The sequence below is a fragment of the Gobio gobio genome (assembly GCF_949357685.1).
Source record: "Gobio gobio genome assembly, chromosome: 11".
NCBI lineage: Eukaryota > Metazoa > Chordata > Actinopteri > Cypriniformes > Gobionidae > Gobio > Gobio gobio.
This window is the reverse complement of record NC_137104.1, coordinates 37,843,718-37,866,932: the sequence shown is the minus strand read 5'-3', so window position 1 is coordinate 37,866,932 and position 23,215 is coordinate 37,843,718. Positions and strand designations below refer to the sequence as shown.

The window sequence follows — 23,215 nt, the reverse complement described above, 5'->3', positions numbered from 1 at the left end:
AGCTTCTGACCTTCCAGTCCACAGATTCCTGTAGAGAGAGAGTACGGTTTCCTGCCTGGGACGTGCTAGCCAGCTTAGTGTGATACACATTGTGTGGCATACCATAAAGTTCAAGAGATCCAAACACGCCTGGAAGACAATGTTTCCACTCAAATCAACACTTTTAAGTTAACTTTTAAATTGAGAGGAACGTCTCTGATGCAGATACAATCAACAATGAGATTTATTTATTTGTATTTATGTTGATTTACCTAGAACTTTGGACCCTTGGTTTGGTCCAGATGGTAATAGCCAGTCTGGTGTGGAATGGCTTCCTCTAAGCATGATCTGTAGTTGACCTCTGAAGGGTTCATTAGGCCACCCAGCAATCAGACGTCCACCCTAATTGAAGTGAACATGTACAGACAGTCTCTCTTTAGTATTTGTTTAGGACAAAAGCAAGTTAAATTAGCACACAGGAAGAGTCTGGTTCTGATTTGGTGTTCTGATCCTAAGATGTCTATAGCAGAAAGATGCCATTTGAATGTAGTTATGTGCTTACTTGAATGGAGATGTATGTGGCATTCAAAACAATGTTATTATATTGAGAAACACTGCTGGTGGAGGTGCTATTGTTTGTGTCTGGAATCTCCAGAATTCCAACTATTTTCAGCTTGTTCAGGGAGGGGGGTACAACATCCAGAACCATCCAAATGCCTTCGAGACAGAATGGGGCATTTTTTATTATGCTATTTTTTTTGGAGGTCTCCTACAATAGTTTTACATGCATCCAAGGCCAACAACACTTAAAATCTTATAGTATACACTCTAGCATCATCTCTTTTCTCAAAGTGTTTTCAATAAAGGATTCAGTCTCAACAACAACTAGTAGACAACTATTAAAAGACAAACCATGCATCGTCCACTTTGATCTTTTAAACTTTGCAGACCTTTTACGTTTACAAATTTAATTTCATATTGCTGAATATTCTTTTCTATCTGTCTTTGCTTAGGATTTGTGACATTAGAGATGCTTACCATCTGGAATGACCACATCAGAGCCTTCTTGTGGCACCCTGAAGTTATTCTCTGAGCTTGACCGCCAAAATGATGTGTTTGACCAGAGACTAAACCCAACAGGATGTATTTTATTAACAAAGTTAATACAATAGATCATTACTATTATTACAGAAGAGTGGTTATTAATATATATATATTTTTAAAAATTGGTGCGTGTGTGGTAACATACACATAGTTTGTAGGTCTGCGAACAGTTGTGTTGGCTGGATTGACTACAGGACCAGGTGGAGGGGTAGGTTGAATACAGTTGGGATAGTAACACTGATAAACTCTGAAGTCCAATGATCTGTCAACAGTTGAGCGGTCCACACTGTTCCTCCTCCTACGGCTAGTCACACGGTCTCTTCCAGACACTGTAGACACAAACTCAAAATCTTACATTTTTTGCACAGTACAAAGATAGCATAGATGGCTTGGGTGAAAAGGCAAATAGTTTTACCCATATAATAGAGGCTTCTGGATGACTGGTTGAAGTACCAGTCCCCATTAACATTCGCTGTGGAGTTTAGGGGCAGGGAGGAACCATTCCTGTCATCTATAATGCGGAAGCGGTCGGGTGTCTGAGTCAGGTTGTGATTCATGATTATATAATTTGTTGGCTGTCACGGAGAAAGAGAGGAAGACATTTACTTGATAAATACTAAACTTAATTGGATGGAACATAATTAAAGGCAAAGTTTTTATTGACCAGGCTGTCATTCAAAAAGCCAAAAAAGAAAAAAGAAAACAATTTCATTTGAAAGCATATTGAATTATTTAGTAATGTTTAGTGTGCACACTTTACCTTAAAACCATAGACCATTCCATTGTATGAGATGTTGGTGATTTGGGAAGCACCATCAAAGTACCAGTTATAGGTTTTGCCGGTGGGCAGCATTGCCATCCAGCCAAATGTGTGGGTCACAATTTTTTTAAGGAAAGGAAGCACGCATGTCCCTAAAGAGAGGTACGACATTGAGAGTTGTTATACCAACAAATATGCTTTCTAAACATCACAGCTCACTTCAACCCAACAAACATAGAATGCCCCCAAATGTTAATGTATGTAATCTTTAGTTATTTTTTTAGAATCATTGAGGCCATGTACACACTGTAAAGATTAAAGAGTGTCAGTCGCATTTAAATGTGGAAGTCCCCTAAATCAGTGGTAGGCCACGTAAAATCACAGAGTGGGGTCAGTTCATGCTGAGGCGCACAGTGCACAGAAGTCGCCAACTTTCTGCAGAGTCAATAGCTACAGACCTCCAAATGTATGTAAAAATGCACTACATACATGTCTTGCAATGGGGGAAAAAAACGCTCTTTGGGGCATTCTTTGTGAATGACCCCTAAGATTTTTCCCTAAGATTTTTTTACTAAATCCCAGAAAATTATGTAAACCAAAAAAGTAAATACTGAAAGAGTCAATTGTATAGAAACATGTCTAACATATGCATACACATTGTTTTTAATGGCTCAATTGCCCAGAATATTTCACCCTACCATATGAGTTGGTCAGAATCACATCTTTAGCCTGAAGTGAAGATGGTGAGGGATTGAAGACGACCAAGCGGTGGAAGTCAATGGTGTTGTCACACACTACAGCAGGGACGCCAACACTCCACTCTGTTCCCGGAAAGCAGTGTCTCGGGTCAAGTAGGTTATTCCTTGGTACCACCTTGTAGCTAACGTTGCCTTTTCAGAAATATAAAATATATTATATTATTTATATTTATTATTTGTTACCAATGCTTTGTCAATGTAAAGTTTGAGTTTTAATATGGCAATAAACCTACGTATCCATCCATATACATTTTTTTAAAGTTATGGATCTATATGCTGTAATATCTATATACTATATACCTGTCAGGGACCCATCAGTATCTACTAGCGCCACCTCATGCTCCCATCTGAACCAGGCCTTGTTGGGCGACTGATAGTACTGGATCCCACTGAACCTTGCGCTCCAGCCTCCACAGCGGAACATGCAGGTTCCAACTATTTCGGCCACCCCAATCGCAGCACACGATGGACGGTTGAAGTTCACAAACTTTGTGTTGATGACGCTCATACCATCATCCAGGGGCAGGACAACACCGCGCGCGGTGCAGTAGTTGCTCCCCAGCCCCAGCTCATCTACGTGACCCACCATGGTGCTGTTGACCACAGCCGCCCCTCCATCCAGTCCCCATCCGCTGACATACGGCTGGATGATCCTCTTGGCCTCCACTCCTGCCTTCTCATTATTGACCATTAGGAACTCGCTGAACTGGACTGCTCCTACATTCACCCACTCTGCACCTTTCTCGTTGTTCCAGGAAGTGAAGCGGCGGAAGACTGCTGGTGCTGGTGTAAAGGAGTTGCAGCTGCCAGTACGCACTGGGAAAAACTCTTGGAAGATCCACAAGCCAAACCAGCCCTGTGAATGCACCGTATTGTTGAAGAACTCTCCTAGTGGTACTCTCTTCTGACAGATGCTGGCATCATACGAAGGACCGTCGGGATTATCATGCATGCGGTACCAGAAGCCGAAGTGTGTTCCACCAGCCGCAACATTGTGCCTAATAATGTTATTAGGGTTGGTGACCCAGTATGCAGCTGGAGTTACATCGTCATTTAGTAAACTGGTGCTCTGTTTTACAAATACCGCCAGGTTGTACTGGAGAATGTTGCCGGTCTCAATGCCATCCTCAATAAAGAAGGCTCCGCCCATGATATTGTAGATGACGTTATGCTCCACCAGCAGGTTGTGGGTGTTGTGGATGGTGATGGCACGGTTGTAGGACTGGTGGATGGCACATCCACGCACGTACGACTTAAACCTAACATCACCCATTAGATGCCAGTGGATGGGGTAGCGTCCCAGACGGAACGCTTGTCCAACATTGAAGAGCTAAAGGAGGACAAGAATAAACATAATGCCATGATTGAATTTCATGGAAAATATGGTCTTGCAGGTCTCCAAGAGTTTTAAAACAAACGTTTTTGAAACAAAATTAATGTTAACCTCAACATATTCAATTCTGCCAATTGCCAGATTTTGGTTCGGTTGTGGAGCGTGGAACATGATGCAGCCACCAAACTGGTCACTTCCTACTTCTTCTCCAAACCTACCCTGGAAACAAGTCTGGGTGGCAAATTCCCCTGTAAGCAAAAGCATTCATACAATTAGCTAAAATAGCTAATCACATGACTTTCAGCTGTCTGTCTTTCCATCCACAGCTGAGGAAATAACATCCAAACCTGTGTTGAATCCATCAGGGCAAGCTGCAATCTGATCGTTCCACTCCACGTTGTTGGATCCACGGACAACAATGTTTCTGGTAAGAAGGCCCACCTCTGCTCTCGCTTCAAAAACTGTCCCATCAGGCAGTGTGACAGACACACCCAGATGAGTGTATCTCAGTGGTTCGGTCAGAGTGAGGGTCCTACCGTCAGCTGAAACTGAGGCAATTCTCATCAACTCATTCTCGCGCTGACTGTGTCTGAAAATTCAGTCAAAACATATTTTTTTGCATTATTAGCATTAGCACTGACAAAAATGTTAGCATTTAGCATATTCAAATTGAACAAGAGGAATTTAAACAGTAAGTTTATAATTTAGTTTTTTACCCCTAAAGCGATTTTAATTATATCACCTAAAATTTCAAAAATGTTTATACTTTTTTCTTTCTTTTTTTTTTTTTAAAGTTTAATGAATTCATTTTGGACTATTTTAAAGATGACAATTGCAACATTTTTCATTTTATGGCCTTTGTTCCTGACCCTGAAATTTCTCTGAAGATTCAGACGGTGTGTCAATACCTATGCCCAGTGGAAGCAATGACAATTTCGTCGCCAGTCTTCCAGGTGACGGCATCCATCAGTGTCAGCGTGTTGGAGCCATTTTGTGCAGTCTGAGAAAGGCGAGTCCACGGCATAGGGACAGGGATTCCTGAAGAAGCAGGATTGTAGTTAAGCCCTGAACAAAATCTCTCACTGCAGGTAAGGGATTTCGCACTATAGTGTCTGTATCAGGGAAATGTAGCACTTCTGTGAAGCCCACCAAAGGGCTTTTCTAACTTAATTGAGCCTTCTGGCAATGTTATGTAGGTCATCTCTATATTTGTGAGGATTACTTCATTTTCTAGGGATTGTGTTTCTGACTTTTTAGATTCAAATTTTCCAGTATCTCTGAGGTTTCTGTTACTTTAGTCAAGTTAAAAAAATGGGACCCACTTTATATTAGGTGGCCTTAACTACTATGTACTAACATTTTAATTAATCATTTGATACAATGCACTTATTATGTACATACATGTTTTTACATTGTACTTACATTTAAAAAAATACTTGCATGTAATTACATCTGTAATTAATTTCTGTAGTTACATTTGTAATTACACAGTTGACACTTCCTTTACACCTAACCCTACCCTTAAACTTACCCATACCACCACACCTGTCCCTAACCCTACCCGTATCCCACCTCAATATCAGCAAAAGTGTTTTGCAATACAATTTGAACACAGTAAGTACATTGTACTTATTTTTTGATGTAAGTACATAGTGCTTAAGGCCACCTAATATAAAATGGGGCCAAAAAATGTTTTAGTAATAATCATAAATGATAGTTTCAGGTACATTTGTTTAATGTTTATGGTTATGCATTATTCAGTTTATTTAATATTTACACCAGGGACGTGCGGCCCATATAAGCTGTGAATGCTCTGCATACCTAAGCCATACGTTGACTCGCTAATTAACATTAAAGCTATGGCAATACGTATGTAACTCTCTGTTATTTATTTATTTGCCCAACGACAGGACTTTTCTTCAAATCTGCCAGTTATGGAGGGTTTCAGGTAAATGGCTCAAGTACAGCTTTGGCGCCTACGCTCTGTTGTTATGTATGATGTATCATCCACGTCCTGCATTCTCATTGGTTTGCTTGTTTTCATGCGCAGAGAAAGATGTCCGTGAATCGCTAGCCCAAGCGGAAAAATTTGAAACAAAACTAACTCAACTAAATCAATTGAAAAAAAGTCATAACTGAAACTATTTTTCGTATTATTTCCTTTTCTCCATAAGGAAATTTTATTTTAACGAAAACGTAACTGTTATAGACAGACCTTACTGTAAGCAGACCGACTGCAATTATCCGATGCTAATCGAATCGTTTGTTAAAGTCATCCATTTGCATTATTTCAACTTATTTTTTAAAGAATACTTATATGTTTATTACACTCAGATTTATTCTAAATATATTTTCATTTATATTAATTTATAACATGCTTCTAAAATGTATTATATATTACTTTCAATAACAGGTCAAACATATTAGGAATATTTTAGCTGTGTTTCTATGTGTCATGAGAATAAACAACTGAGCAGCTAACATTCTGTCTAGACGAATGCGAGCGTCTCGCTTATTATGAACCCACCAGGTGCATTTTTGACAACGCCACTGATTTACACTACTCTTCAAAAGTTTGGGGTCAGTAAGAATTATTTTTAGTGCGTTCACTGGAAAACAGGCTCTCGGATTTCTTTCTTAAATTATTCATTTCTTTTTTTAAATTATCTTACTGACCTCAAACTTTTGAACAGTAATGTATAATAATTAAATGTAAAATTAATTTGAACCAAATAGTGTTGTTTATTTGCATACCATGCAGATCCAACACCCCTTCTCTGACAGCAAGGGTCTTGGTGCCATAGACAGGGAGTTCTGTAGAACGCAGGTGTCCATGCAGTGTGATGATGGCCTTGTGCTGGAAGGGGGCCTGCTCTGTTCCGATCTGCAGAGCTCCACCATCTGTGATCAGAATATTCTCTGCCTGCAGCTCAATATCTGCCTCATCAAAAATCAGTCGACCACCTAAATGGAAAAGAGACATTCACAGAACTGTGAGTTTAAGTGTACCATGGCTTTGTTTAATATAGATAGTATTTCTCTCAATGAGTATACCCTGGATAAGGAGCATCTTAAGGACTGGGGTGCTGGTGTCCAGGAGGATGGTCTGGCCAGCAGTGATTACAGCAAACATGCCCTCCTCAGGAGGGGACAGACCACCCCATGTATAGGGAGATGACCATACGTCAATGTAGAAGAAGGTAGCATTATTCTGAGAGAGAAGAGAGACATTCCTGGCAGTGAGTGTAAATGTAAATAATCACAATAAATGTTTTATAACTTTATTATTGTTGTTAATAATATATATAATGAGAATAAATAAGTATTTTGTTTGTCACTGTGCTGTTTAAGAAGGTCAAATACATTCATGTCATGTTTTCTGTTACCATTCTGGCAATTCCTCTGTTCCCCATCTGGACTCGCACTTGAGTTTCTTGAGATCTGGGCTGAGAGTTGGTCACACAAATGATTTGCGACTCATTGGCCAACTGAACATCGCAGACAGACCCCGCGATTGTGACGGTGACTTCATTGACATTTGAGCTACATGTGAGATGGGGAAGAGAAAGTATTCTGTCATCATTTCTATTTCCTCAGTAGGCTTTAGTAGATGTGAAATAGCAGTGAATAGTGTGTTTGTGAACAGCTGCTCTGATATTCTCTTTTTGTGTTACAGGTTTGGATTGACATGAGGGTGAATAAATTATGGGTGAATTTTTAAAAACATAGATAACAAAAAACTGGACTTGTATTGAGCAGGGTTACTATCATTAACTAAATCTATTTAAAAAAAAGTTCAAGCATGTCAAGCAAGCATGCTTGAGCTTCCATTTACACAAAACAAATTTGTATGTTCGCTAATCAAGTGATAATATAATAAAAGCTAAAAATTGATATAAATAATAAAGTTCATCATATAAAGCGATTACTTTTACAATCTATTTATGAATAATTTGAAGCGTCAGAGTTTTGGGTGAAAAGATAAAAATATCTTAATATGTGTTTAGAATTTTAACTGAAGTGCTATTTTTTGGGTTAACTAACCTTTTAAACTAAATAAAATAAAATTAAAAGAAATGTTACTTTGTCAACTAACTGAAATAAGTTTAATGTTGAACTATTAAAATGAATAACTGGAAATAAATGAAAAATACAACTGAAATATACACCGATCAGGCATAACATTATGACCACCTTCCTAATATTGTGTTGGTCCCCCTTTTGCTGCCAAAACAGCCTTGACCCATCGAGGCATGGACTCCACTAGACCCCTGAAGGTGTGCTGTGGTATCTTGCACAAAAGATATTAGCAGCAGATCCTTTAAGTCCTGTAAGTTGTGAGGTGGGGCCTCCATGGATCGGTCTTGTTTGTTCAGCACATCCCACAAATGCTCGATTGAATTGATATCTGGGGAATTTGGAGGCCAAGTCAACACCTCAAACTCGTTGTTGTTCTCCTCAAACCATTCCTGAAGCATTTTTGCTTTGTGGCAGGGTGCATTATCCTGCTGAAAGAGGCCACAGCCACCAGGAAATACATGGTATGCAACAGTGCTTAGGTGGTATGTGTCAAAGTAACATCCACATGTTAGGACCCAGGGCACCTTTCTGACACCTTTTTATCAGAACCAGCATTAACTTCTTGAGCAATTTGAAGTTGTATTCGGTCAGTTGTAATAATGTTATGCCTGATCAGTGTATATATGTATACATGTGTGTGTGTGTTTGTATGTGTGTGTGTGTGTGTGTGTATGTGACAAAAGCATATACAAATACTAAAGATTTAAATTAAAAACAAATCTGAAAATATAAAAATAAAAGCTAGTTCCAAATATTAATAAAACTATAATAGTATATACAATAATACTAAAATAATAATACTGGTACTGTACAATACATATAAATGTTATATTTAGAAACATAATGTCACAGTGAACAATGAACACTGTAGCTGATTGTCCTTCTATCATCCTTAGATGTAATTCTTGTCTGTTCTGCACCTGAAACCTGAGCCGGTAATCGTGAGTCTGGTGCCTCCAGCAGTTCCTCCTCTGCGTGGTGTAACGTTGGTGATAACAGGGGTCAGAGAGGATCTGTAAGTATAGCTGTTTGTGAGGTTGACGGTGTCACCTCCATTCATCACTACGACTGTGCAGGCACGCTGAGCTTCACTTCCTGCAAGAGACGACAGCAGTCAGCAGGCAGACTGATAGTCTTTATTTCAGTTCTATTCATCTGTGATCTGTTTCTGAGATGTTCCATTTGTCCTTGTCTCTCAGTGACTGATATCTGTCAGTTTAAGCATTCCTGGTGTGTTTCGCTATTGCAAAACTTGTACTGGGAATTCAGACATAAATAATGACTTTGATGGATTAAGCTTTGTTATGCTAACTGAACATTTCTAGACACATATGCAATGCTTTTAAACTGATACATGCCATTGTTGGGTGGGACCTCGCAGTTCAGATGGGTAGATGTGGAGTTCTGCAGGCGCACGTTACACTCTCTGTTACAGATAAGGACTCTTGTGATGTTTGGGTCAAATCCAGTGCCTTGAATGGCAACAACAGCTCCTCCGGCGTAACTTCCTACAACAAGACAGCGCAACGTAGTGTCTTATTGCTCTGTAATCTTGCGTGAATATGACAGCAATTATAGAAAGGCACTGTGTGACAGTGGTTCCCATCTAGTTCTGCCTCAGGACACAAAAGCGTCCCTAAAATCAAACTTTTATATTTATTAATATTACCATGAACTTCATGGGCCCGACAGTATGCAAAATTACTTACAAGACTTACAAGATTATTTGTTTTTTGAAAATCTATTTTTGTTTCTAATCGTCTTTTGAATTTTGATTAATTGGAATGATGCTCTTGGCAGCCAATAATTCACTGCAGAAATTACAATTCATATTTATCTGTATTTAGCATTTTATATTAAATGTTTTGTTTTTCCATGAGGGCATGTCACACAACCAACATGTTTCCAGATAAATGTGGCCAAAAAGTTACGTTTGACTGACATCATTATCAAAGTATAGTGTTTTTCATTGTTCTTTCATGTTTTTTATCAAGTACCATACATTCAAAATAGCATTCAAAAGTTTGCGATCAATAAGATTGATTGATTGATTTAAACCCTTGTAAAGGTTTTATAAAGGTATTAGTTAATTACTAATAACTCATTTACAAATGCATTATAAGCATTTTATATGTAGTTATAACTGCATGAATAAAAAGAGTGACTTTAACACAATACCTGCCAAATAGTGAGCCATTTTTAACTTGCACGTTACTAATGCTTAAATGTAGTTACTCACTATTTTAGCTGCATCATGAAATAAATCAGAAATCTGTGAGTAAAAAATAAGTGTGAGACTGAAGGGTGTTGTATTTATGGCATGGTTTTCTCATTAATATCTCATGACATCTTACCAGGAGTTACTCTGTGTCTTACCCATGATACTCTGCAAAAAGGTTATGATGCCTGCCCTACATACAAAACTGAGGAAACTCAGGAAAATATGGTTCACAGGTTGTGTCCCTACATTAAGGTTCACAGGTAACTAATACTGGAATTACATTTCCATTATTAATATCTCATCAAGTTATGGTTGTGTTGTGTGTGTTTTTTTATTTTTTACAAAGTTTGAATTTCATCTTGATAAATGAGAATTTTTTTATTGTTTAGATATATTGCTGTGGATAGACAGCATGACCTTTTGCAGCGTATCATGGGTAAATTATGGAAAGCAACATAGTAAGAAAAGTGGCAGTCATGAGATATTAATGAGAAAACCACAAATACAACACCCTTCAGTCTCACTGTTTTTACTATATCATGAAATAAATCAGGAATATGGTTTTGAGTTAAATAAGTGTGAATAAATACATTTATTAAGCATGTATAACATGCAAGTTAAAAATGGCTGACTATTTGGCAGGTTTTTTGCCTTTTTAATCATGCAGTTATGACTGCCTTTTACAATTTAAAATTTTACAATTAACTATTTACAATGCATTTGTAAAATTATTTATTAATCATTAACAAACACCTTTATAAACCCTTTTTAAATGGAAGCTAACTTAAATTTTACACAAGGTTTGAACTTTGGTAGTCAGTTTTGCCATATTCTGTGCATATTAACATATTTTTTAATTACCCTCATTCGGTGTGACCCCTGTCAGCAGCAGCTCATAGGTGAAGACAGACTGACTCAAGGCTTGACCTTTGACCTGATGGTGGAACATGACTGGGAAAGTTCCTCCTGCGTGTTCCCCAACATTACACACCAACTGCGTATCTGTGACGGATGTCACGCTACAAGCCACACCGCCGATCTCTAAGAAGACGAGTGCTACATCTGTGCCAAAGCCAGAACCAGAGACAGTGATCTCTATTCCAACCGGACCTGTGAGGAAGGGATTATGTCCGTAGTGTTATTACAATGTGTTGTGATATTCAATACATATTTTTTTAGGCCAATACATGGAAACAAGTTAGTTTTTTAGCACTTCTGGTCACATCATCCTGAAGTCAATGTTTTTTATTTATTTAATTTGTCATGGGTTTTTGTTTAAATGCTTGAAATAAGGTCTGTGGTTAACAATCTCAATATATTTTCATGTTTTATTCTATGACATAAACTACAACACACTTGTGACATAAAAATCACCTTTTTTTAAATTATTTTACTTGTTTTGATAAAGGAGGTTACTAACAAGTGGATAAATGGGACTACAGAGGTTGTTGGAGACAAAGATTAATGGTGGTGACATTGAAGTCATGCAACCATTTATAGCCTATGTTTAGCTTTTTACTTCTGGCGATTATTATGAACAAAACGTGTAAAAATCCAAACTTTTGTTGGACACAGAGCTTATGCAATAATCCAAAAGCCAATGGAAAAATCCTGTTTGGTTTTTGTCAAAGGAACCAGGGGGATGCTAACTTTTGGGTTGGCCTACAAAAATATGCCATCACTGCAGCACTCCAAAGTAAATGGCACTAATTATTTTTTTTTTTAAATGAAATGTACATTCATACCTGTTATAGGATTGACGGAGGTGACGTATGGAGTTTGTCCCCTAGAGTAGTTGAAACGTTGAGGAGGATACACAACATTAGCCACCTTAATGTTCACCTGCACCTCTCCCTCTGCATGTGGAGGTGTCATGCATCTCACTGTGTCTGGAGTCACATCTAAAATCCTGCAGGTGGAGTTAGCGAGCTTCACAGTTGTATTTCCTGCCACAAATCCATTTCCAGTTATCAAGAGTGGAGTTCCTCCAGCAATGCTGCCTGATGTTGGGTTGACACTGGCTTGTGCTATGCTGGTCAGGGTGGCGTCTCCGGCAGCGAGACCTTTGCTCATGACCACCACCTGTAGGACGTGCATGCCAGCAGGAAGGGCACCAACTAAAACAGTGATGTTACTATCAGTGACTTCTGTGACTTTCAGCTGAATGTTGGCCGCAGATACCATTAGATCAGCAGAATTGTTCCCAAATCCACTGCCGGTGATCTTAACAGTGGTGGCGTTTCCAGTAACCGAGTTAGGGAGCACCGTGGAGATGTACGGTGCAATGGAGTTGGAATATTCGAACATGCAATCAAAACTGCATGAGGAAGAGATGGAGTTGACATAAACTGTGACGTTTCCCCTGCGAGCCACAGATCGTGAGGTATCGCACACCACTTGGGAGTAGTTCATGAAAACCACGTTGCATGGAATGTTTGCTACCATAACTGAACCATTTGAGAACCCAGAACCAGAGATGAAGAGACGTGTGTAGCCTGTGGTGCTGCCCACCAAGGGAAAGACAGAATCAACCACGGGTAGTACTACAAATCTGCGATCATATTCTTTTGGCATGGACAGGATGGCGGTGCCAAGGTTGTTGATTCGGACATTTACGGGTAAGGGGATTCCCGCTGGTGCTCCACTGTCAGGACTGAGTTGGCAGTTAATCTCAGTGGAGGTGCTGTTGATAATTCTACATGGACGATCTCCAACTTTGACCTTTGGTTGAAAAAAAAAAGACATTTTTAAAAATGTTTTCCCCCCCTTTTTTTCCTAACCCATACTGCCCAAAAGTGAGTGAAAGTACATTAAATATTGGCATAAATATTTAATACCCTGATAAACTGTATTATAATTAGTGCTGGGAATCGATTACAAATATTTTACTAATTAATCAAATTTTTTTATTTAATTAATCACGATTAATCGCAAGTTTTCAATATTTTTGGAGTTTTTAATATTTTGATATTGTATTAATTTCAGTTACTCTCCAAACTAATGTAGAAACAATTTAAAGACACATATTTTAAATATGTGTTGTAATGGCATCTTTTTATGAATGAAGGCCAGTATCACTAATACTAATGTCTCTATGAAACATCAATGACATTACATAACAGTATTACTGAAAGCTACCAATTTCAACATTTATACAACTTTTAATTTAAGTGAACTTAAAACAATCTTTACATAAACCTATTATAATAAATGTTATATTTACATCTGGCCTTCCCTGTTAGACATATACATAAATGTAATAGTTATCAAACACCTTTCTTAACTGCATAAATAATAAATTAAATATAGATTAATCATCATTAAAGCTACACTTTTCTCTGTTCCCTTTGTTCTTTGATGACCATTAATGCCAGACTTCATTATTGACTGCTGTGACTTTAAGATCGGCCACTGCCGAACGTGGATCTGAATTTCATTTTCTCACGTTAATTTCTCAAGTTCATTTAAGATGTTATTTAACTCATTTAAGACTCCTATTATGAGACTATGAGACTCCTAATACTCAACAAAACTGGCATTTTGGCAACATTCTCTGTTGTTGTTGTTATTGTTTGTTCAAGAGCGAAAGAGAACTCGATGTGTGCACGAGACTGGCGCAAATATTTCTGTGCGTCGAGTGTGTGTGTGTGTGTGGGCATGTTTTCGTGAAATATCAGGACACAAATGTGTATAATGACATGGGTATGACATAGGTATTACAAAAAGAGGGTGAAATATGAGGACATTCCCCATGTCCTCACTTTTCAAAATGCTTATAAATCACACAGAATTAGGTTTTTTTCACAGAAAGTGAACTGCACAGTCTCCTGTGAGGGTTAGGTTTAGGGGCAGGGGCAGTGTAAGGGGATAGAAAATACGGTTTGTACGGTATAAAAACCATTACGCCTATGGAATGTCCTCACATTTCACAAAAACAAACGTGTGTGTGTGTGTGTGTGTGTGTGTGTATGTGTGTGTGTGTGTGTGTGTGTGTGTGAGCTCCCTATCTTCCTAGGTGGTGAATCAGTATCGTGAAACGTACATGAATGTGGACGACTCCCTAATCAGTGCCCTGCCTACTGAACTAGGGATTTGATTGCCGACGCACCCACACAGACAGGACATTGACATACAGCGCGTTCTCTTCAGTCTTGTCGCGCTAAAATGGTTTAAAAGCATTTACATGAATAAGAGCGTGATCATATAATTTAACGTTGGGCAAAAATTTATATAAAAACGAATGCTGCGTTAAATATTTTTAATGCGTTAAACTGAAAAAATGAATCGCCTGCATTAACGCGTTAATTTGCCCAGCACTAAATATATAAGATTATTGTTTTGTTTTTTTTCCATTTTTTATATTTTTGGCAAACAGAACAGATGTCATTGGGTCACTGTTGTAACCCTTGTTCCCTGAAGTAAGGAATGGAGATGTTACATCGAATGACTGATGCATCTTGGTGTCTCACTTGGAAGCCCAATTATCTTCGAGTGGTAAGGAAACATGGCAAGCCAATTCCTCGGACATATGGGTATTAGGGGTTGCATAGACAAGTCGCTTGATTTCGACTGACAGTCGCTGACCTATAGAAGATGCAACAGGATAAGCCATTTCCTGACACGCACACACGTTTCCAACAGTTAAAATGACAAATAAACGCATACTCAGAGAGCTATCCACAAGACATGTTTGATTATGCCATCTGGATGCTCAAAATTGATGCACGTTTTAAACCGCTTATTGTACAGGTAAGTTAATCATCATTCTAGACTAATGCGTGCTGCATTGTAACACACACACATAGCAGCAACAGATCCATGTGATGATCACCCGATGTGCCCCGAGACCATCTCGAGAGTGCAAAAGTGGTCTCATATGCATCAATCCAAGTGGCGTGTCAGCGGCTGTGGAATGCCATATGCCCCTCTGAAATTGTTTCAGTGGAACCACTGTCCTGCTCCTGAATGAATTAAAGCAATTCACCACTGACTGAGTGCGCTCGTTTGTGAGACGTGCCGTCATGTTGACCGAATCCAACTCCATAACAAGAAAACATACTCTGGACAGGGGAGAGTTTGCTCTTTTCCTAGTTGACCTGAAGCCCCAGATGGCTGAGGTGCCTGAGAACCAGGTCCCTGTGTTCACACAAAAAATCTTGAGAGTGAGCTAGAATGAGTGAGAGTGAGCTAGTCGTTGAGATAGATGAGAATGCGAATGCCCAATCCCGTTAGGGGGGCAAGGGTAGTCTCCGCGGCTTTCGTGAACAGCCCAAAGGGGAGGACCTTGGTATGCCCGACCCTCGAAAGCAAACCATAAGAACGGTCTTTGTCAAGGCAAATTGAAACGTGGAAGTACGAGTCCTTCAGGTCTATCGCTGCAAACCCATCTTGGGGGGCGAATGCACGCAAGGATGTGTTTCTGCAATAGCATCTTGAACAGGAGCTTGTGAAGGGCCCGATTCAAGACACACAAATCCAAGATTGGCCGTAACCACCTTTCCTGGGTACAATGAAGTACAGGCTGTAAATCCCTGACTTCATCTTGGCTGGAGGGAGCTGCTCTATTGTCTCCTTTGCCAGCACGACTGCAATCTCTGCACACAGGACAGGGGCATCCTTGTTTTCCACTGAGGTAAACAGGTTGCCGCTGAACCTGGGGGGATGTGGGATGAACTGAACTGCATGACCGAGTTTGATCATCCGAATGAGTCAACAAAAAGGGCTGGGAAGGTCTCAGGGATGTTGCTTCGTCGACCGCTTAGAGGATCACCAGTCTGTGTCACCTTACTTTGCCTGCTGTTTGGGGCTGTTGGGGAAAAATTTAATCACAGAAGATTTAATCTTCCAGACCTGTTTTCTCTATTGTGTTTTAAATGAGTCAGATCAAAGAGGCCTCACCTGTGGAAGCCATACATTGTCCCTTTTATCTTTTATTGCTCTTGGAATCTGAGTTCCTGGCTAACATGCTTTGTTAGATGAAGATGAAGGACCATTGTGTTTCTTGCTTTTAATTCAAATGAGATCCAAGACAGGAGGGGGACCATTTGTGTATTGTCTCACCTCTTGCTCAAGGCGAAACCTTCAGTGGGTTTCGCCAGATGTATGGAAAATTACTGAGGGGGTTGTTAAAACATTGAGGGTATAAAAGTTTGTGCTTTCTTTTGTTTTAGCAGTTCACACTCAAGGTAGCCTCGAGCGGCTGCGTTTGACCGTGGCTCTTCCTTGCAAGGAAAATAAATCTTTATAAAGACAATTGGATTATGGTTTGTCTCTTATTAGTGATGTCGATGAATTAATTTTTGCCATTACAGTTGGTGTCAGAAGTTTGGGATTCCTTGGATGTGCCTTCTGGACCCCGAGAGCAGACAGTGACCTGATCATCCTGGACTTAGAGTCACAGCCTTACCCCGAAGAATTGAGGGAGAAGGGCTGACTGCTCTGGGGGTGTCCGGAGGGTCCAGACACTGGAATCAGAGAAAACGAATCCGATGGCAACGGGGCGCTTCTGGTAAGAGACAAACTCTTGAAAAAATTCAGGGGGAATTTTATTTTATTTTTTAGAATTTGGTTAAATTGAAAATTGAATTGATAGGGATAAACCATAGGGGGAGTCTGACTCTGTGACGAATGCAACGTGGTTGATATGTTTATGGGATAGAAACTGAAATCACGTGGGCGAATTGGAGGACTGAGTTGTGTGCGGTCCGGGGACTGAGTTGTGTGCGGTCCGGGGACTGAGTTGTGTGCGGTCCGGGGACTGAGTTGTGTGCAGTCCCGAAAAGGGCACTATTGCGAGTGTCCGCCCGGCTGATCTTGGGTGAAGAGATCAGATCTGTACGGAGACGTCCAACAGATTAATAGCGCGCGCGCGAAAAAGCCACAGAGTCAGACTGCCAATATGGGGAAATCCAAAGCAAGCTAGCTGAATATGAGACACCGGTATTTTATCAAATGAGAAAATTATATGGCCAGAAATGCATGCAACGTATACGAAGTTCATTAAATGTCATGATTTGAGTGTCACCGCTGAGTGACCGGACTGGGACTGTGAAAGAGTCAGTTGAAGGAAAAGGATAAATCGATGGGCTGTTGTGAGAACGTGTGTGAGAACTGTGAGCAGACACCGAAATGCTGGGTGTGAGAGGCATTGACTGTGGAGAAATGAAACGGAGAAATTAAAATGCCACAGCTGTTTAAAGATCGCTGGTGAGTATGAACTTTGACTAAATTTTAGCTAACAATTTGAGTGATATGATCAGTAATTTGATTAGTCGGTATAAAGATTGTAAGATGAACAAGAGCAAATGCTGTAAGCAGCTCCGCTCTGAAACCCTGACTTCAAAGAAATTTGCTGGACTGATGAAGATAATGGGCAGAAATGTTTTTATTGTAATTGGAAGTTAACTAGCTACAAACAAAGAGAGAACAAGAAAATTCAAATTTGTAGATGTTTGTGAGTATTAATTAATTTATAAAATGGGGGAGGTGCCATACCCGAAGGGAGATATACAATTTGAGTAACTAAAAATAATGTTGGTGAAAAAAGCAGATAAACTTTGATAAAGCACCATAAATTGCAAGCCATTGTCTGTTTTATTGGACCTCGAGCGAGCTCTGTTCTCAGACAGACTGCCACTTTTGGAGCACACAGGTTGCTGAACGTTGCTCCATAAGCTAAAGATGAGAGCGTTTTAATTGTGGTCAGCTGGGCCATTGATTTTGCGCGTAACTGTGTCTGAACACCCATAAGGTGTAAAAAGTGTGGCAAATCAGGCCACCAGACTAAATTCTGTAAATGAAATCAGTAAAAAAAAAAAAAAAAAAAAAAAAAAAGAATAAAACAGAGATTTGCACTAAGAAAATGAGAAAATAATAAGCTTGATAAATTCTTTAGTGATTATTTTTGAAGGAAGGATTTGAGATAATTTTAATATGAGGTTAAAATTAAAGTTAAAGATGATAAAACATGTTGTAAAAGATATATAAAATATATAAATCCTGATTAACCGAGTTAAATGAAAAAGATAATAAATATGTTCTTGCTCTTCTCACCTTTGCAAAACTCTGATAATGATGATTTGACTGAATATTGGGTTGTTGAAATAACTATAGGTGTTAAAATGTTGAAAACCCTAGAAATTGATGTTTTGGTTTCAAAAGATAAGCCTGTGCTGAGCTGAAATAAACAATTTGTAATCTCAATCCGGCCACCACGTGGCCTAATTTGAGTAACAGAGACTCAATCTGAGTGAAAATTATAGCTTCTGAATTTATTTTGGGGGCAAAAGACAAATATAAAGTTATGATCACTTGAAAATGTGATTTCTGTCTAAGGATAGAGTTAAAAGGAAAATGTCTTATATTTATTTGAAAACAAAGCCAGATCTTACACTGAGCTAGTGTGAGGAGTGAAAGGTTTATGAAAATGCAGTGTACCAGCCCTGAAGGCCTCAGAGTCTCTCTCTGATCCCAGACCAGCTCAAAGCTGATATCTGAGCCTGTGCCACAGATGATAGAAGATATTGATGAGTAAAAGCACAGGGCATTATGTGAACACAATAGACAGTTATTTGTTAAGATATAAAAAAGGTGCCATCAAGAGGGCAATAAGACGGAAATTGAACTGAAATTTTGATTAATATATGATATGACCAGTAACTTCTGTCTACTCTTAGCCTTCACCATGTACAGAACTGATGGCCTTAGTCACAGATGTAGCAGAACATTAAATGGAATGGAGAGTTGTTTTGGCTAAATTCACTGAAAATAATCTAAGCACTGCTATGGGGCAGCTTTGAAGAAGTATGCTGGATTTTAGTGATTAAGTTCTGTTATGATTAACCTGTCTCCATGTTTTTGCTAATTTGAAAGCAGACCAGATGGCTCTGATGACTCTTGAATGCACTTTCCAAAAGGCTCTAGAAAATATCGGATCCTGTTTAGGGTCAAAGATCTCAAAGCGATGACGAGGTTGAGCACGATGTGGTTGTTCCCGATGACGGGTAAGACTTCCTACGGCCTGACAGGATAGCAACCCAAGCCAGGGGAATCACGATAAGTCGCCTTGGACCACCTACCAAAAAAAAAAAAAAAAAAAAAAAAAAAAAAAAGGAGGAGGGGGTTTTATGTGAGGTGTGTATGAGAGGTGAGGCAGATGTCTGTGAGGCCAGCAGCATCTCTGTTGGGGGGGGAAGCTGTGTTTCGTAAGGGCCAAGGTCAAGACTGGACACAGCAGCCCCTGCCCTAATATTGGCCCCTCTATACCGCTCACCAAATACCGCATAAATTGAGAGCCAGGAAACACCCTGAAGGAAAAGAGCTATGAATGAGATCGGCATTCAAGAGCCAGCTGAGACCATGCTGTGATTGTGATTGATAACTTTGTGGAGCAGAACAAAATTTATTTGGATTAGTAAAACTGTATGATATTGAACTAATATGTCTCTATCATAGTCTTAATCCTGCAGGTCATTAGGATGGCAGAGGATAATTTGGAGACATGGTGATGGCTTTAAGATGAGGATGGCTTTTGAAGTTTAAAGAGAAGGTCTGAATAACAAAGAAATCTAAACTAAAGATAACTTGAAACAATAAGTTACACTATGAAATTTCTAAACTTTGTGAAGGATTAATGATTTAAGGGTTAATGAATTTAACATTATAGTTAAAGTCTTAGAAGACTGTTGAAAAGATTATCTGGGTGAGAGAGAGAGAGAGAGGCTGGAAACAGGGATTGTACTCTATCTGTTATTGCTCAGTTAAAGCTGAGACTACACAAAAACAATGATATCAGAACAAAACAACCCAGCTGACTTTTCTAAAAATAAATAACTAATGAACAGACATATTTGAAACTGGTTAAGAGACCATGTAAAAGCACATCTTGAGAATGAGCAGTTCATATTTATGTGTCATGATTGAGTGTAGTGTGTCAGTAACCTCTGGAATTAGTGTCTTTATCATTACAGATGAGTTAAGTTAAACAAAACAAAAAAAACTTTAGAGGAAGTTGATTATTCTGAGTGAATCTGATGAAAAGATGATCAGAACATGGGACGAGCTTTAAGTGGATTGGACATCCAGCTCTGTCTGTCACTAGTAATTATGACCAAATTTGTCATGGATGAAGACTATTTTAATTTATCTTTGGATTAATTAAGAGACAAAGTGACAATTTAACCGAAGTCACTATCCAAATGATCTAGAGACTCCCTCATATTTATGAAAGGCCGGAGGGCGAACCAAAAAGATAACTTCTAAAAGAATATCTAGATAACTTCTAGACATATTTTGATTCATACAGGAAACAAAAAAAATAAATAGAAAATAAAAATAAAAATTAGGATTTCTGACAGGGATTGTGAACAATCAAAGTCAAATTAGGCTAAAATGGATATTGAAATATGAATGCTTTTTAAAATACAGATTGGTTTTAACCAGCGTTAAAGAAATTGATGTGGCAAGTTTGATGATAAGAATCACTGCCAAATGACATGATGTAAGAGGAGTTTTAATGGACAGGGCATGGAGAAAAGGGTACTTTAAAAGAAATCCTAATTGATTAATTAATTAATTTTGTTTATTGATAACAGGAGCTGAAAAGATTTTGATAAAGAATTGGGTATTGAGTATGATTAAGTATGATGTCACGAGATAAAGATGAGTGAACGAGCTGATTGAACGTAATACAAATTGATAATTTTGTCATTTTGATGAAGTATATTTAACATTAACAAATTTAGATTTATATTTGTTAATGGTTAAATATGAGGTGGGCTATGATAAGTGAAAATGGGTCTGTTGGAAATAGTAAGTAGGGCAGTTTGTGAAGAATTGTGTTGAAATGACTGACTGAAGGAAGGTTGATAAGAATGTGATGCACAGTGAGAAACTGTGGGCAAAGCACAAAATGTAAACTGAAGGATGTTTTATGCAGAGATTGAAGGCGCTAAGATGGATTATTATCTATCTTACTTAATTGTATTGTTTAGTTTGAGTTTGAGTGAATGCCAAAAAGGTCTGTTATGATTTTGATTAATCAAAAGAACCACTGATTGTTTGTTTTTCATATATGTTTTCTAAAGTGTTTAGTCTCTGAGGAGTGACTGTGGGTCTGGCCTAGGGATGTGTGTGTCGTCAAACGGTTGATAGCAGAAAGTTGGCATGTTTGAATTTTGGAGGTATCACACACCCCTAACATGATGGGAGAGCAGTGACAGTGATTACTGACTTAGCCCGGCTTACAGAGATGAAATACGGATTTGTCTTTCATTTTATTGGATATTTTCAGTATGTTTATGGGAAACTTTCAAGTTAAGACTTAAATGCGCAGCGTAACTAACAACAAAGAGTTTATTTCAACAGGAAACCGTGAGAGCAGATGCGGCTGCGAAGGCCGCGGCAGCACAGCAGTCAAAGGAACCAGAATGCATTTTATTATCTGAAACTAACACAAATGCTTTGATTTCCTTACAGAGTATGCAGGCATTTGCCACAGCAGCGGAGAAGCACCTGTGGAGACGTGGCTGGAAACTTATGAATGATGTGTGAATGTGCAAAATGGCGTCTAGACAAGAAGTGATGGCAAGCCTTGTTTACCCCAACAATATTTTCAACGATTATGATAAATGGCTGCATGGGCGAGCCTGCAGCCAAAGGGGGAATGGTAATGGTAATGGTACTCAAATGAATGAAGTTTATAAGGGGGTTACAATATTTGCTGAAAATTTCGCATTTTGATGCATATTGAAATACATGAAAACGCCTTGAGTAAATCTGAGCCCGTTTGAGACATTTTTTTTTTTGGAAGACCACCATTCATGGGAATGGAAGGGGGTAAACAATAGCTTGCATCAATAGAATTGTGAATTATTGCAAAGAAATGTCTTCTCTGTTGTCTGGTGTATGTGTGCAGGCGAAAACTGCTCAGGGGAAACCGGCTGAGACTCCCTTGCACAACATCAAGCCAGGAGATCACGTGGTAAAACAGGACCTGAGTACGAAGAGCTGGAAGGCGGAAAGGTGGCTAGGGCCTTTTGTCAGGCTTCTGACGACACTGCCGTCAAAGAAGCGGAGAGAGCGACGTGGATGCATGAGAGCCATTGCAGAAAGGTCCCAACAGTGATCGGGGAGGAGGAGCCAAGAGGAGAGAGAAGCAGGAGGAAAACGTCTGTGCGGGCAGATATATAAACATCATTTGCCGTTATCATCTCAGGAGCAGAGACACTGGCACAACGTGGTGCTGAGCCAACCAGTTTTCAAGTTAAACCCTATTTCAAGCCTACAGAATCCAGTAGGTGGTGCTTAGAGCTGCAGCGGACATCGAGCAAGGGAAGATTCCAACAAAACATCCAACGTCTGCTCGAAAGAGAACGCAGCGGTACAACCACACAGACATGCTGATTACAAAATTGAGAGTGATGCATGTTCAAGGAGATGTGTTCGTGTGCTCACGAGACTGAAGCTGAACGTGAAAGCAGGGTGTTCTGACTGCAGAGTCAGAATTGACATCAAGAATTCGACCACAGGGAACTGCACAGCGGTGATAGGCGGTATCACAACAGATTTTACCTGTACGTTTAGCAAACCAAGTGACACTTCGCATGCTGTAATTTGGGTTTGTGGTGACAGAAACCATTTCATGCCACAGAAAGACTCGACAGGTTGCTGTTACCCAGCTTTAATGAATGTGATGAGTGACTATTATTACTACTTCTATTTTTATTATATACACATTTAAAATTTTTCTTTTTTGAAAGTTATCAAAGAATGATAAAAGGGGGAAATTGTTGGGGAAAAATTTAATCACAGAAGATTTAATCTTCCAGACCTGTTTTCTCTATTGTGTTTTAAATGAGTCAGATCAAAGAGGCCTCACCTGTGGAAGCCATACATTGTCCCTTTTATCTTTTATTGCTCTTGGAATCTGAGTTCCTGGCTAACATGCTTTGTTAGATGAAGATGAAGGACCATTGTGTTTC

General features: G+C 39.1%; 1 protein-coding gene across 1 annotated transcript in view; it reads right to left on the bottom strand.

Annotated features, from left to right (window-relative positions):
* Positions 1 to 23,215, bottom strand: part of LOC307133462 (fibrocystin-L-like) — a gene marked incomplete at its 5' end in the record, with an annotated part of 66,234 nt that overhangs the window by 14,774 nt on the left and 28,245 nt on the right. The window contains 19 exons of the mRNA XM_079828546.1: positions 11 to 129; positions 252 to 381; positions 542 to 696; positions 1,018 to 1,106; positions 1,229 to 1,412; positions 1,499 to 1,658; positions 1,844 to 1,995; positions 2,542 to 2,733; positions 2,902 to 3,931; positions 4,046 to 4,182; positions 4,282 to 4,523; positions 4,843 to 4,972; positions 6,689 to 6,898; positions 6,989 to 7,145; positions 7,321 to 7,477; positions 8,935 to 9,105; positions 9,369 to 9,522; positions 11,097 to 11,345; positions 11,981 to 12,956. Coding sequence (XP_079684672.1) covers positions 11 to 129; positions 252 to 381; positions 542 to 696; positions 1,018 to 1,106; positions 1,229 to 1,412; positions 1,499 to 1,658; positions 1,844 to 1,995; positions 2,542 to 2,733; positions 2,902 to 3,931; positions 4,046 to 4,182; positions 4,282 to 4,523; positions 4,843 to 4,972; positions 6,689 to 6,898; positions 6,989 to 7,145; positions 7,321 to 7,477; positions 8,935 to 9,105; positions 9,369 to 9,522; positions 11,097 to 11,345; positions 11,981 to 12,956 — 4,794 coding nt within the window. The remainder of the gene's footprint in view (positions 1 to 10; positions 130 to 251; positions 382 to 541; positions 697 to 1,017; positions 1,107 to 1,228; positions 1,413 to 1,498; positions 1,659 to 1,843; positions 1,996 to 2,541; positions 2,734 to 2,901; positions 3,932 to 4,045; positions 4,183 to 4,281; positions 4,524 to 4,842; positions 4,973 to 6,688; positions 6,899 to 6,988; positions 7,146 to 7,320; positions 7,478 to 8,934; positions 9,106 to 9,368; positions 9,523 to 11,096; positions 11,346 to 11,980; positions 12,957 to 23,215) is intronic.